The sequence below is a fragment of the Limanda limanda genome, chromosome 9 (assembly GCF_963576545.1).
Source record: "Limanda limanda chromosome 9, fLimLim1.1, whole genome shotgun sequence".
Lineage (NCBI taxonomy): Eukaryota > Metazoa > Chordata > Actinopteri > Pleuronectiformes > Pleuronectidae > Limanda > Limanda limanda.
In genome coordinates this window covers 5,279,221-5,293,831 of record NC_083644.1, presented here as the reverse complement: position 1 = coordinate 5,293,831, position 14,611 = coordinate 5,279,221, and the positions used below count along the sequence as shown (strand labels likewise).

General features: G+C 40.2%; 1 protein-coding gene across 1 annotated transcript; it reads right to left on the bottom strand.

Annotated features, from left to right (window-relative positions):
• Positions 1–1,837: 1,837 nt before the first annotated feature.
• On the bottom strand, positions 1,838–14,595 carry ttc14 (tetratricopeptide repeat domain 14). Its single transcript, XM_061078514.1, has 12 exons — positions 14,189–14,595; positions 11,133–11,266; positions 10,593–10,792; positions 8,836–8,920; positions 8,129–8,258; positions 7,518–7,673; positions 6,730–6,801; positions 6,498–6,617; positions 6,249–6,371; positions 5,602–5,719; positions 4,057–4,163; positions 1,838–3,840 (listed from the first exon to the last, which is right to left on the bottom strand). The coding sequence occupies exons 1-12, from the start codon at positions 14,320–14,322 to the stop codon at positions 2,877–2,879; spliced, it is 2,343 nt and encodes a 780-aa protein (XP_060934497.1). The 5' UTR covers positions 14,323–14,595; the 3' UTR covers positions 1,838–2,876.
• Positions 14,596–14,611: the final 16 nt, after the last annotated feature.

Sequence of the window (14,611 nt, the reverse complement as noted above, 5' to 3'; positions counted from 1 at the left end):
AAAGGAAATGCCAATCTGAGTATTGAGCATCTAAGGTAGAAAAACCTATGCAAGAATAAAATGTGAGGGTTTTCATTATGAAGATTTCTTTGTATATTTTTGTTAAATCAAGACTCTTTTTGGAAACTTAAAAATGTGTCTTTGTTCAGGTACCAGGAAGAATTAAAACCAGACTTTCTCTTCTAATGGACATTAAACACGTACTTTATGCAGTGTCAAACATTACACTATAGGTTTTCAAGTCTAAAAATGTAATATTTTACTAGACAAGGCTGAAGATAAACTTGTTTTCATGGATGAAAAAATAAAAATGAAATGAAAATGTGTTGCAAACATCAAACTGCAATTCACACAAGTCTTCTTTCCGGATGAATAATGACTCCAGAATAATCCCTGTGCTCAGTGATGCATCTTGCTGAGGACCAAAAAAATTCCTCCAGTGCTTCTTTCAAGGTCTAATGATGACCCAGAGCAAGCGGCTCCTGGAGTCAGAATTTATTCAGATTAAGATGTCAGGCGTCTGAGACAGAGGACAGGATCAGAAGTGTGTGTGTGTGTGTGTGTGTGTGTGTGTGTGTGTGTGTGTACAGTATTAAATGAAGAGGCTTTTTCCCTGCCTGTATATTAGTGGTTAATCTGCCCTAACAAGATAGACCGGGACATGATCTGCTGCGTCACTGATGATGGGACCAGTAATGATTGAGGAGGAAAGTGAAAGGTTGTGAGCTAAGCCTAAAGTATAAGCTACTTTAACAGGGAGAAGCGCACGGCTGGTCGCACTGCCACTGGTGTGTGTCTGTGTGTGTGTGTCCAGTTATTAAATCAAACGTGTGACACCAAGTAGCTTAAAGCACCAATAAGCCACCAGGCCACGTTTGGTTTAATTTGCTAAATTGAAGGATGAGAGACAAACAGATGTGTTTGACCTTTTGGACAATGTTTCCTCAGACTGACGGAAAATAAAGAATAATATTAAAAAGAAAACAATATGTTAATGTAGAAAAGCTAAAGGTCGCTTTTAGAGCAGGATTCAACTCATGTGATATTGGATAATAAAGTCAGTTTATGCATCATAATGCTAACATGTCAATGTTGGTACAATGTTCACCATGATGCTGATAATGACATGTTAGCTGATCTTTGATATACTGCTAAATTAAATTAAATTAAAGTAGGACTAAGGAAGATGTCAATTACTTGGTTTTAAAGGTTTTTGGGTCTAAAGTCTGGGGGGTTAATTAATTCATCTTTTGAGTCAATTAATGAAACAACATTTAAAGAGTCCTCTGGAGACCATGAATGTTCGTATAAATGTTCATGGTGCTGATGCTTTTCTCTGTGATGATCGTTACAGGATTCGTCTTAAACTTTGCTTTAATCTGGAGTGAAATGACTAAGAAAACCTCTTCATTTGCCTCTAAACACACTTCAGCTGATAAATGTTGGATAGAATTTGCTGACCTTGTTTAGAGAAGCTTGCACATCACTAAGAAAAACCCTGAAGCCACTTCTCTGTTTATATTCAGCTGGAAAAACAAGTGTTTGATCAAGTACTTGCACCGATAATTGTAAAATAGTGAAACTGCTTCAGGGAAATTTGATTTTTACAAATGGGCTGTGAAAAATGTTTCTTTCTGCAGTGTAGTGCATTTCTAAAATTAGTAATTTAAAAACCAAATAATACATTTGTACAATATTAAAGACCTGTTATAAGTGTAAGAGAAACTCTTATCATGTGCCGCTTCTCACAAAACAAAAGTCGTATAAAACTGTCAATGATCAACCTGATGTAAAACATTAAATCATTCAAACACAAAGACTTAAGAATAACAACATGTAGTGTTGACATTGTAAACGCTTTATTCATCGAGTTTGTTTCACGACAAGAGAAAACGTGTTGGCACACAACTGGAACATCTGTATCGTATAAAGCTGAAAAAAGAACAGTGGAACTAACAGTCAAGTTGTCTGGGAAGATATTCAACAAGCCACAGAAAGATCAGACAAACGGACACAAGGCAGAATCTTATTAAAGGTTATATATCTGAGATTATGATCATTAATATCACAGCCAAGAATTATTCTCCTTTTAAAAACATGGAGAAATGATGACCATGAAAACGAAGTGACCCTCCCACCAAGTGTTTGGATCTGAGCATCAAAACGTATTTAGCTCTAAGATGATTACTATAGTTTTAGGTCAGTTTGTGTTAGTTATTTTTTAGCAAGTTTGGTTTGAACTGTTTTCAGTTTTTGGTCAACTGAGAACATGAGTGCTGGTGAGAGAGCGACATCTAGTGGCAGTAAATGTCATATACAGTATATATATATATAACCTTTAAGAGAAAAGTCTCAATTTGAGATAAACAAAGAACAACACATGTTAAAGCCTGTAGCAGCTGATGTGACACATACAGGACAACTAATGCAGTAGCTTGTAAAGTGGGAAATTACCACAGCTCATGTATGATATTGACTAAATAACTCTTTGATACATAAATCATATTTGGTCACATTATCTTTCAATATGATATATCAGATAGAAATTAATGAATTTTCACTAATGACCAGCGTTCACAATAGTAATATGAGGTTTTCACATTATTAGATGTTTTCTTCAATTGTTTATTAATTGTTTATCTTTTCAGATGAACATTTGTTATGACAACTAATATCCAGCAAAACTTACAGCTCACTACAGGCCTTAAATCCCCCAGAAAGAATTTCACAATTCAAATCAAAATCCCTCTTTTTGCCACAGTGACACCGACTTGTCCCATTCAACCGACAGTTTCTCAGTTGAATTAATGGCACAAACATCCATTTCTTTTTTTTAAACACTTGTTTTTGGCCTTTTCTGGGCTTTTGTTTTGAAGTTATTTTTTGGGCCCGACTCCTTTATCCTTCTCAAACTTTGCGATCTGGCTGAAGATATCGAGGAGGTTGGAGGGAAGCGGTTTCTTCGAGCTCTCCCCGGACACACCTCTCTGTTCCTTCTGATTTCCAGCACTTTTACCCAATTCTCCCTCCGCCCCCCCCTGTCTAGGCTCCTTCTCTCTTTTCACTTCTTGTACCTCGCTCACGTCCTCCCTCCCTCTGTTGTCATACCTACTGCCATCAACAGAGTTCCTCTTTGACTTGTTCTCCAGGAGTTTGGAAGCAGAACCAGATAAACTAGATTTCCGTGAATACTCCGAGTCCACTGATGAGCACGAGACTTTCCGCTTCCTGCTCTCATCTAAGCTACTTCTCCTCCTGGAGTCACTGTTCCTCCCTTTATCCTCCTTCTCCCTTTCCCTGTGTTTATCCTTCTTTACGCTACTTCTGCTCCGTCTATCCTTTCTTTCTGGGCTCCTGCTCTTCCTTCTCCCAGTCCTGCTCTCCTTGCTCTCCCTTCTCTTGGTTTCTCTACGTGAGGAGTCGGAATCTTCGTTATCTGAAGCTGCCGACAAAGAATAAAGCTGAGAGATCCGTCTTTCTTCACCGATCTTCTCCTCTACCTCCTCCTCCTCCTCCTCCTCATCATCCCCCTCTCCAAACCCTGGGCCTCCCTTCTTGTTGAGAAAGGTGGCGGAGGTGTTTGGAGGTGCGGGAAACCACTCCACCTCATCCTCATCCTTCCCCCCATTTCTCTCACTCTTACCCTCCTCACTCCCCCTGCTCCCCCTTGAGGAGATCCTACGGTGGCGTTTACTTCCACGCTCGGACCTCCTACGCTTCTTTTTCTTCTTTTTGGACCTCCTACGGGAGGAGGAGGAAGATGAGGAAGCAGAGGAGTTCCTGGAGGAAGCTGAGGACGATGACAAGGAAGATGATGACCTCTTCCGCTTTTTCTTCATTCTGAGGGAAATATAAATCCACTGATATTCTCATCCTGATCAATGTGCTGAATTTAACATAACTTACATTATTGAAAGGCCTTACCAGCATTTGAAACTACAAAATAAGTTTTAAAACATGTTATTAATGATTCAGAATGACATCACATCAAAACTAGGGAGCCGGTACGTGGTGACTGATCGTTCCCGTACCTTTAAAAGATAAGAACCAACTCACCTCTTCTCTTCTTTTAAGATCTTACGCAATTTCTCAGCGCTGGTCTGGCCGCTCTTATCTTTCACCTGCTCCTTAGCCAGCGCTTCTTCTTGCAGGCGAATCGATTTCTTCACGTCGCCGAGCAAGGCAAGGCATAACAAAGGCACGCAAAAGCCCGCAGACATATTCAATCAAACACACAAACACACACACCATGACCCCAAAGCATGCAACCGAGGCCCAAAAGAAACGGCATTCGGTCAGTCATTCATTCGTATATTTATTTTGTTATTTAGGTCACAAGAAGAAAGTGGAGAGGAAAAGGAAAATCAAAAGTTTAAGAAGGACAGAAGAGCGTCGCAATCAAAAGCCACGGGTGACAGAATGACGGAGGAATGCACACGTAGTTACCAGAGGAAAAGTGATTCGATTCCAGGAGTAAGGAAGTTGGCAGACAGGCGGTTGGATGGATGGACAGAGGGCAGAGATGTGCAGGGAAAATAAACAGCATTTGTTCCCCATTGAGAGAGAGAGAGAGAGAAAGAGAGACAGAGAAAGAGAGAGAGAGAGAGGCGGTTTCAACGTTACCGTGTTGGACCAGAGACATGGCAGCACGCCCAGTGTCCAGAAGAGAAGTCGTTGTCATTGTGCAGTTATTGATTTATTCACCCCCCACACGAGACAGGTGACAAGGCCGTGGCAGTCGAAGGGTCAAAGGGCAGAGTTCCGTGGTTGCACACGCACACACACACACCAAAACACTTCATCAGTATTACAAACAGCAGCTAGTACATCAGTGTGATGAGAGCTCACGTAAATGACAGAAAAAACATCTTTGAGAAAAACGTATCGGACGTTGTTAATGCAGTCAGACATGATTCAGCACCATGGACAGCGCTCTCATTAGATCCTTTCACTGAAATTCTGGGCCTTAACAGACGGTTTACATTTCCCGAATCCATACTTCTAAAACAGACAGTATACAAACAGAATATTCCCCTCTGATATAGGAAATGGACTGAGCTGCTAATAACCGGCAACATTTTTAAATGAGGTTAGATAGTGGCTAAATAACTGGAATAGGAAAGCTAATGTTTCTGTCCCCTTTCGTTAGTGACATTTTGATTCCAATCAAATGAAACTTTTATTTAGACATTTTGCTTCTTGTACTGCAACTGTGCACTTAAGGTTTGTACACACACTGGTGATGTTAGAATGTTTCAGGTTTTCATAAACAGTGGGATGCAGCTGCTCTCCCACTGCTCGGTATTGAATTTTAGCGTGTTGGTGTTCACCATCGACACACCAAACATTGAAACGTCCAAAAAAAACACAAATTTACAGATTCACAAAGAATAGGGCGACAAAAAACAAAGGAATGTTTTTTTTTAATTGCTTCATCAACTACTTTATTTGTTTTCTGACATCATCTCTTATACTGTATTTGAATACAAGAGCATCAAGCTCCGATATGCCCACTGTTGTTAGCATGTGGTACACGATGTACTTCGTGCATACCTGCAAACTTCCCCCCAACCCCGGGTCAAGTGCGGTGGTCCCACTCACCTGTATCGCGTCTGTGATCTTGTGCAGGGCCTGTTGTGCCTCCGGGTTCGAGTCATCCAGAGACAACGCTCTCCTGTACAATCCCTCCGCTGTCACCAGTTTTTCTTGTTCTTCAAGCCTACACACACACAAACACACAATAAAACTTATATTTACATTTACAGTAACAAATAATTAAGCCTACACACACACAATGAAACTTAAGAGCTATATTTACAGTAACAAATAATTAACAAACTTCCTGGAGCCACTCCCGTCTCAACATTGTCCAAATCTTTAGTGTGAAAACAAATCACTGCAGTTGATGCTGACTCATCTGTTCCCAAACAGCATTTCTGTCACATTGTGTCACGTCAATTCAGTTTTCCATCAGAGTCTGGTAATCACCAAACACTTTCGGTATTCAGCCATCTTCTAAATATATATTTAACTGTACACCAGTGCAAGAAAGTGGAATACTGATGCTCATGATGTAAATGTACTGGGAGGATGCAGATGATGAAAGGTTTAATTAAGCTGGGAGAAAGCACCGACATGTTATGTTTATCAAAAACTATATTGAGTAACCGTATATTAAACCATTATTGACTTCTGATGTCACCACTCTGAACTGTTAACAGGGTCAATACACAGAATGAAGTGCTTACTGTTTTCCTCTCTCCACCAGCGTCTGGCAGAGGTACTTCCTGGCGTTGCGGTGATCTGGACAGTTTTCCAGAGCCTTCTCAAAATCTGTTATGGCCTTCATGATGCCGCCTTTGTTAGCGTACCTGAGGAAACAATTTATTTTTCAAATGTAAACATTGCATCGAAATAAAAACAGATAAAGGAGGAATGACAAATATAAAATATAAGAATCTGTAAGATATCCTGTATTAAAATGAGAATCCACTCACAGAGCTCCCCTTGCCACCAGCGCTTCTACATTGTTAGTGTCGATCTCCAAGGCCTTGTTATATTCATTCATAGATTCCACATGACGGCCATGTTTGAAGAGGTCCACACCTGCACGTACACTGAAAAGAAAGAAAAATAAAGGTTACATTCACATTAAGAAGCAGCCAGAGGGAGAAGAGAGAGAAATCCTTCTATGAGCTGAATTCAAAATTGAAAAGGGTTTAGCGTTACCACTTCAAGGCCCAGGCTGCAGACTGCTTCTTCCTGATGGCAGAGGCAAAATCTTCCGGCTGGAAAAGTTTACTGTGATGAAAAGAGACATAGGTAAGAAATCTGAGGACTTTCACACGAGTCCTCTCACTGTTACTGAAGGTTTTACAGAAAGAACCTGAGGGACAGATGATTTTTATTATCCCTGAAGTGGAAATTTGGCTTAAAGAGGTTGTATATATATATATATTAGGGCTGGGCAAGTTAACTCAAGTGATGAGTTAACTCGATTGTTTATCCGCCAATTATTTTCTTTTTTCCTGTTCTGCAGCATTATTTTCTTTTTTCCTGTTCTGCAGCAGTCAGCAACAGACTTTCACAAAATAAAAGCCTGACTTTCACCATAAAACAATAAATAATCAAACCTGAGTGAATGCAAATAATTAATAATTAATCGAGTTAACTCATCACTTGAGTTAACTCGAGTTAACTCCATTGAAACGAGTTAACTTGCCCAGCCCTAATATATATATATATATATATTACAATTATTCAAAAATGCATTATTTTCACTGTTTTTTGCTTTCCAGGTTCTGAAATACATTGTGAATCTTTCATAGTTAAACTCAGAGTTAACACTAATTGGGCACTGATGTTGAGCAACTCATTCCTCCCTTGTTCTGGGTTGTCATTATAAAATCAACTGAGTCACTGATCAATCAATCCTGTTGCTAAAAGCACCATAACATATCCTGAAAGCTGAATCAACTCCTGGGAAAATAGTAGGTCAAGCCAGTGGACATGTTTACCTCTGTAGTCCCCTCATCATTGATGGTGGGTGGGTGTCGCTGATTCGCACCTTGTCCAGCAGGTATTCCACTACAGAGGGGTTGTGGTAACCATGGCAGTGCCTCAGAATAAACTCATACGTCTCACTGGAGTCACTGGCTGCACGGACGCTGCGACTGAAAGAGAAGATTCAGAGTGAACCAACGTAAACCAGTGCCAAGCTAGATCGGGAAAACTGAGAACACTACACAGGATCTGTGCAGAGCAATAAATGAGGATATTAGACAAACATGATGGTTGTTCAAGTTGTAGCAAGCATGATAGGTTTGTTTATTTTCCGTTAAAGTCACAAAAATCACATCAAGCTGTAAAAAAATGAAGAGTGTTAGCCGAAAATAAATCGGTTCTATTAACAAGTGAGATTGAAGTGAAGAACAGGCTGAAGCTATTTAATCTTTTGTATTTTTCCATTTTCTTTGCTCATGCTCCATTGTTTTATCCTCATTTTTTCTGTCTGGTCTTGTTTCCTCCTTGTTAAAGCGTTATATTGTTAAATTACAGGTTGTTTGTTTCATTCTGTGTTAGATTGCTAAAGTCTCTTCAGTGTTGTATTGTCATGTTCTTGTGTTACCTGTAGTGTACGGGCAGCTCCTCTCGGGTGATGACCCCCAGCTTCACGTGCCCCAGGCTGGGCAACAGAGACGCCTGTTGGAGGGAGACGGTGACTTTCTCCTGGTAGCGGTCAATGTCTTTCACTCCAGCTGAGGAAGAACAAAGCACAGAGAGATTTGTTTTTACCTTATCTGTCCTCATTTAAGATTGAGAAAAACATTAAATAATCACAGACAAAATAAAGTTGTGTTGTTCTACATGTGAAATTACATCAAATTTGTTGTTTTGGTGACGAAATACCTTCTAAAAAAAACGACATGTTATAAAAAAGGTCTCATCCCATTATAAAAACAAACCAGCTTCAGTCAAAAGTATTTGTTGCAGCCTATACTGGTGTTTATAGTTTCTTTTTTTGGGTGTTGATATATGACGCCACAAGAGGGCAGTAACACAATGACGATGGATCATATCTCACAATGCTGTTTTAAATAGACACTGCTGTGTTGACTCAGTGTGAACTAAGAACTAAGGCCTGCATCTAAACACCAGCAAGAGGCAGACTAGGAAGAAATTACAAAAGGTGCACATGGCTATGGCTGTATTGGGCCAGTTAGCCACAACCGTCACTTTAAGGATCAGAGTCTTGTCATAACTTTAAGAAACACATGCCAACTTTATCTATCTATGTGTAAAAACTAAACTGACGAAGCCAAACAAGACACCAACCTCTGATGAAGTCACCGATCTGGTAGTAGGACAGAGGATCGTCGTGGTTGCCGGTGGAGGGAATTTCTCTGATGTGACACAGAGCCTAAAGGTGGAGAGGAAATCACGTTTACAATCGTGCAGAATCCAGAAAGCTCAGGGGAGCAGGAGGAATCAAACTGATTAATGAGCTTTTACCCATGACACCAAATACCTGAGAAGCTCAAAGTGAAATTGTTCTAGGGGAAACTGCATTGTGTTTTCATCCCAAGTTAGAAAACCTCATGGAGATCTATACAGTAACAGTCAAAAGTTAGAACACCTTCTCATTCAATGGTTTTTCGTTCTTTTTATAAACAAAAACAAGTGTTAAACAAACCAGAATAGGTTTTATATTTTTAGATTCTTCAAAGTAGCCACCTTTTGCTTTGATGACAGCTTTGCACATTCTTCGCATTCTTTCAATCAGCTTCGTGAGGTAGTCACCTGGAATGGTTTTCAATTGACAGGTGTGCCTTGTCAAGAGTTTACTTGTCGAATTTCTTGCCTTCTCAGTTGTGTTGTGCAGAGGCAGGGTTGGTGCACACTAGGGGTGTCACGATACCAAAAATTCAGTAGTCGGTGCCAATACCAGTAAAATAACACGATTCTCGATGCCAATTTCGATACCACGGTAAAAAAAAAGTGCATTATTTGGATGTTGTTAATGTCATATACGGTAATTCAATGTGCTTGCGCTGCGCATATACTGAGGGTTATACGGTAGTTGCGGTCGCATGTGAGTGACGCTTTGTTGTGAGACACGTTATGCATTAAATGATACATCTGCCTCACGCCGGGTTTACACCGGACGCTGAAGCGACGCCAAAGCGACTCGTAAGCGCAGCACCAAGCCTTAAATAACAGCTGGCTCCCATCTACTCCCATGCGCCGCTTCAGCTTCCGGTGTAAACAACCGTGTGCCGGCGCGCTAAGGATTAGCGCGGAGCGGCGGCGTAACTTCCGTGTCCGGTGTGAACCCGGCGTCAAACGCAAAATACTTCCATACACGACTCTTTGTGCCTTTTTAATAAACAAGTCGAGGTGGGGCGAACGCTGCAGCCGCAGATGCCGTCTTGGTTTTCAGAATGTAAACGTCGACTGGCGCAGCACCGATGCTAATGCTAAGTTGCTAACAGCTGCTGGCATCGAAGCTGACGGTGCCTACGGTACTTCAAAAACTTGGGCATCGGCATCGTTTTGTTATGTTAGTATCGAAAGGTGTCGTAGGTATCGGTTCTCGTGACATCCCTAGTGCACACTTCTATAGAGCGAATAGACCCATTCAACTACAGTTGTAATCCATATAGTGTGAATGCATTTTAGATTCTCATCGCTCAGGATGTAAATACCAGGAACCATCAGAAACCCAGAGAACCACACAGTTGGTTCTAGCAAGCATTATTTATAACATTCACCGAGGTGGTTACGTTTCTAATGCTGTCTGTCTGTCTTTCAGCAGGATCACCTCAGAACTGCTCATCCAATTTTATTGATACTTGGTGGAAGGGAGGGGTTTGAAACCAGAAAGAACTCAAAGTCTTTGGAACAGATCTTTTGTCCATCACTCAAGAATGTATTGTTGTTTGGCGGATCCAAATAAACTGGCAGATCCAGTTTTCTCTTTCTTTAATTTAATGATATGAGGCATCAACCTAGGTGGAAGTAGGTCATTTTTAATGTGCGAGAAGATTTATGACCCGAGTTATGTACTCTGTTAGTTTAGCTTTCTGACTCACCGACAACTCTAGGTCTTCTATGTCTCTCTTCAGGCCTCCTGCCATGCACAGCAGAGTGAGAAAGAAGCCGTAATCTCTTATGTTGTTGATCCTGCCCACCACAATGTCTCCCTTTTCCAAGTCTCTGTACAGCGTGGATCTTCTCTCCTCGTACGACACCTCCATGAATAACTCCAGTGGTGGCATGATGGCATAGGGCTCTGAGAAGAGCACAGGGAGAAAATACAAATCAAACACGCAGGAAATGAGAAAACAGTGATATGATCAGTGTTTGAACCACACAAGACATTTGATTACTTTGAGCTCTTTAATCGTAGGTATTTTTCATAATTTTCTGACTTCTATTATAGACAAAACAACAAGGCTAAACTGATAATGAAAATAATTGTTGGTTGAAGCCCTGATGAGCAATACAAACCAGTATTGAACAGAACAGGTGAACAAAGAGAGCAGGAGAGGCCTGAGCATTCGTTTCAACATGGCATTCTAAAGATCTGACACACGGGTGTAGATGTAACGTGAGGTGGAATCAGCACCGACCTGCCGCCTCCTCCTCCTGCTCCTCGTGCTCCTCTTCCTGAGGAGTGGTGGTCTTCCATGACGGACAGAACAGGATGTCAGCCTTTCTGGCAATGAACTGCTCCACAAGGGGGTTGTCCTGCTCCTCACCCCGGCTGCACAGGAAGCAGAAACATTCATCATTGGCTCCTTGAAATTATCACTTGACAAACTAATCTTCGTCTAATTGATTCCAGAAAAGTGAACAGTATTGTAAAAGCTTTAATAAAAAAAACACAGTTACTGCAGAATGTCTGGAATGACTTCATTGGAGAAATAAATGTTTGGTTAGAGACCTCAAATTCACAGTATCTTAATTTTAGAGTTGCACAAAACAGTCAGAGAGGAGAACCTTACCAACAAATCATGAAAATTACCTCAAAATAAGACTAGAGCTGAAATGATCAATGGATTGGTCAAGAAAAAAAGTACTCACACGGATTTTGATTATAGATTGATTTCATTCAGTCAGTCGTTTAAATTCAAAGCAAATATTATTCATATTCATTGGTTCAAGCTTCTCAAATGAGGTGATTTCCTGAAATAATGTTTAAGCCTTCGTTTCCTGATTGGGAAAAAAATTGTACTCTGAGGTCTAAGGAGATTTAGACTTAAACACTTTCACTATTTTTCAGGCATTTCATAGATCAAACTATTTATATATGAATCAAGAAACTAAGTATAAAGTACTTTATAAATGGTATCTGCGGGTCTCACTATGTTTTTAAAACCACAAATCGTGCTCAATTCAATATTGTTTTTATTGTAAAACCAGTCAAAGAATGAAAATATGATGGAAAATCATAAAGTATCAGCAGCTTTACACATCTATGCACAGTATAGTTAATAGGGTGATATGCACGTTAAAGCACAAAGTGTTTCAATCTAGATAAATGTGCAAAGGGAATCGTTTCAGACCAACCTCAGATATAAAAAGACAGGAGACCTCCACAAGTTTAACGTGAAATTGATCATACATGAAAACTTTAAGAGTCTGAAGGGATATTCAAGATACTCCTGGAACTTCCGGGATCTTTAGATGACTTCTGTGCAGCAAAGAGTCACAACTTTCTGACTAACTTGCAAATGAAAACACTTAAAGGTGTGACAGAATTTCAAGCATGACCCCACATTACAATAATAGAAACTAGGATCAGGTAAAATGTTGGAAGGTGCTTAATCTTTGATTTAAAAAGGAACTTGCCGAGTTATTCAAGCGCCTCAGGGTTTGTATTCTTAAACCTCTGAACCCTTCAGTCTTTAGCCAAGAACCTGTCAGAGGATCTCAAGGTGTGATCAGGGTTTAATGGGGACAAAACTTCTCCGATATGCGGGTGTGTCACACCAAAAAGTTCCCATGCAAGTAATTAAAACATGCATTAAATCACTTGTATATGGTATTGAAGGCCTGCGTCAAGAGGCTGCAGTTTACTGTGGTTACAAACAGCTGAGCTCTGACTCAACCTGTCAAATACTGGAATGTGGTTTGATAAGAGTTCATCTGAAGCGTTTTGATTGGCTTGGAAGTTGCTGAGTTGATCCAGGGCCTCAGGCTTGTTATTGCAAAAAGCTCTGAACCCTTTCGTGTGAGATCTCAAGGTGTGGACGGGGTTTGAACTCGTGTAACAAACTGATGGATGCTTCCTGTTGATTTCAATCCAGATCCATGTGCACAGGGATCGTTTCTTGGTGATCGCACATGCAGGAAACCTCCACGAACTCCTTTAAAACACATGTTTATCTTCCCAAACTCATAAGGAAGGCTGAGTTGCTGGCAAAACTGCTGGCAATCATGGACCATCCCTCTCACCCCCTCCACAAAACACTGGACAAGCTAAGGAGCAGCTTCAGCCACAGACTCATTCAACCCCGCTGCTCGAAGGAACGATACAGGAAGTCGTTCCTCCCAACCGCAATAAGACTGTACAACTCCTCTCTCTCTCTGTCAGAGCCACCATCACAGAACTGCACTAAATAGACCTGTCTCCTTGCACTGTGTTCCCTGTACAACCCTCTGCTCTATACACTTACTTCACATCGTATGTGATATGTGTTAATATAAACCATATTGATATTATATATCATGTTATACAATAATATTGTCTTTTGCACACTCTGTCTACATATGCTTACACTCATAGTGTATTTTATTACCTATTGTATAGTCAAATACTTATATTCATACCTCTACTATATATCATATATTGTATCATACTCTCTGTATATTCTTTGTATACATAAGTCTATATACACATATTTATACATGTGTACATGTTATAATTATTATCATTATATTACTATTACTATATTTACTGTTGCTGCCATATACTGCTATATATACTGTACTATTTTTATATACTGTCTAACAATAACATTATCATCAGTACTATTACCATCATCTTGCCACTGCACCTTATCTACCTATTTTATTTTATCTTGTGCTTCTGTTTTTTTATTCTTCCTACCTCAATATTTTTTATTTTATTCTATTGTATTTTATTGTATTCAAAGATACCGGCTGCTATGACGACTTAATAATTTCCCTTCGGGGATGAATAAAGTAATCTATCCATCTATCTATCCTCCTCCAACCACTGAACATTTGAACATTCGTACATTGCACTGACTGTTACTTTGTTTTTTTTATATACTGTATTATCCTGCCTATAGTGTATTCATATTTATATATATATTTATATTTGTAGCCTGCTCATAGTGTATTCATCCTCCTTATATCTTTCAATTCCTGTTAATTTCTGTTAATACTGTTTTATTCCATTTATATATTTCTACTGTACAGATCCTATTTATTACATTTTCACTTTAATATGCACAAACATTTTCACATCTTCACTTTAATAAGCACAATTACTCTGCATTCATTTGCACAATACTCTGCACTTTACTGCCTTTTTTTTGCACTTCTGGTTAGACGCTATACTGCATTTCGTTGCATATGTACTTGTACTGTGCAATGACAATAAAGTTGAATCTAATCTAATCTATCTGTCTATCTAGTTCGGACGTGTGAGACTCACCTCTCACTGGTGACTTTGCACAGGTCGGGTGCCACCGCCTGGAAGTCCGGGTTCTCCGTCTGCTCGCACTTCAGCTTGTTGAACAGGGACTCGCCGTGGAAGACGAGACACTGTCTCAACAGGTCTCTGTCCATCCTCAGCGGGGACCGGGGACCAAGCTAGCTAGCTAACGTGGCGCATGTCCTGTGGTTGGCTCGGTGGTGTGTTGCTAGGCTAACTGGCTAACACGATACACTGTGAAAAACAAGTGTTACGCTAACCCGGAAGTGGGTTGTTTACTAGTTGGTTGTCTGCGTGAAAAACTCTCACATCAACCCGCTGATGTCACCATTCGCAAAAAAAAATCCTCCAATGTCCTGAGAGACAAATCACAACTTGTGATTCACTTTAGCTGCTGCAGCAGCAAGCTAACAGGAAGAGCCG

What these genes read in the sequence shown, in the direction of transcription:
- ttc14 (XM_061078514.1), bottom strand. Translation starts at nt 14,322, where the DNA reads ATGGACAGAGACCTGTTGAGACAGTGTCTCGTCTTCCACGGCGAGTCC. An exon ending in TGCAAAGTCACCAGTGAGAG is followed by an intron (nt 11,267 to 14,188) that starts GTGAGTCTCACA and finishes CTTCCTGTGCAG; the next exon opens with CCGGGGTGAGGAGCAGGACA. An exon ending in TAGAAGACCTAGAGTTGTCG is followed by an intron (nt 8,921 to 10,592) that starts GTGAGTCAGAAA and finishes CTCCACCTTTAG; the next exon opens with GCTCTGTGTCACATCAGAGA.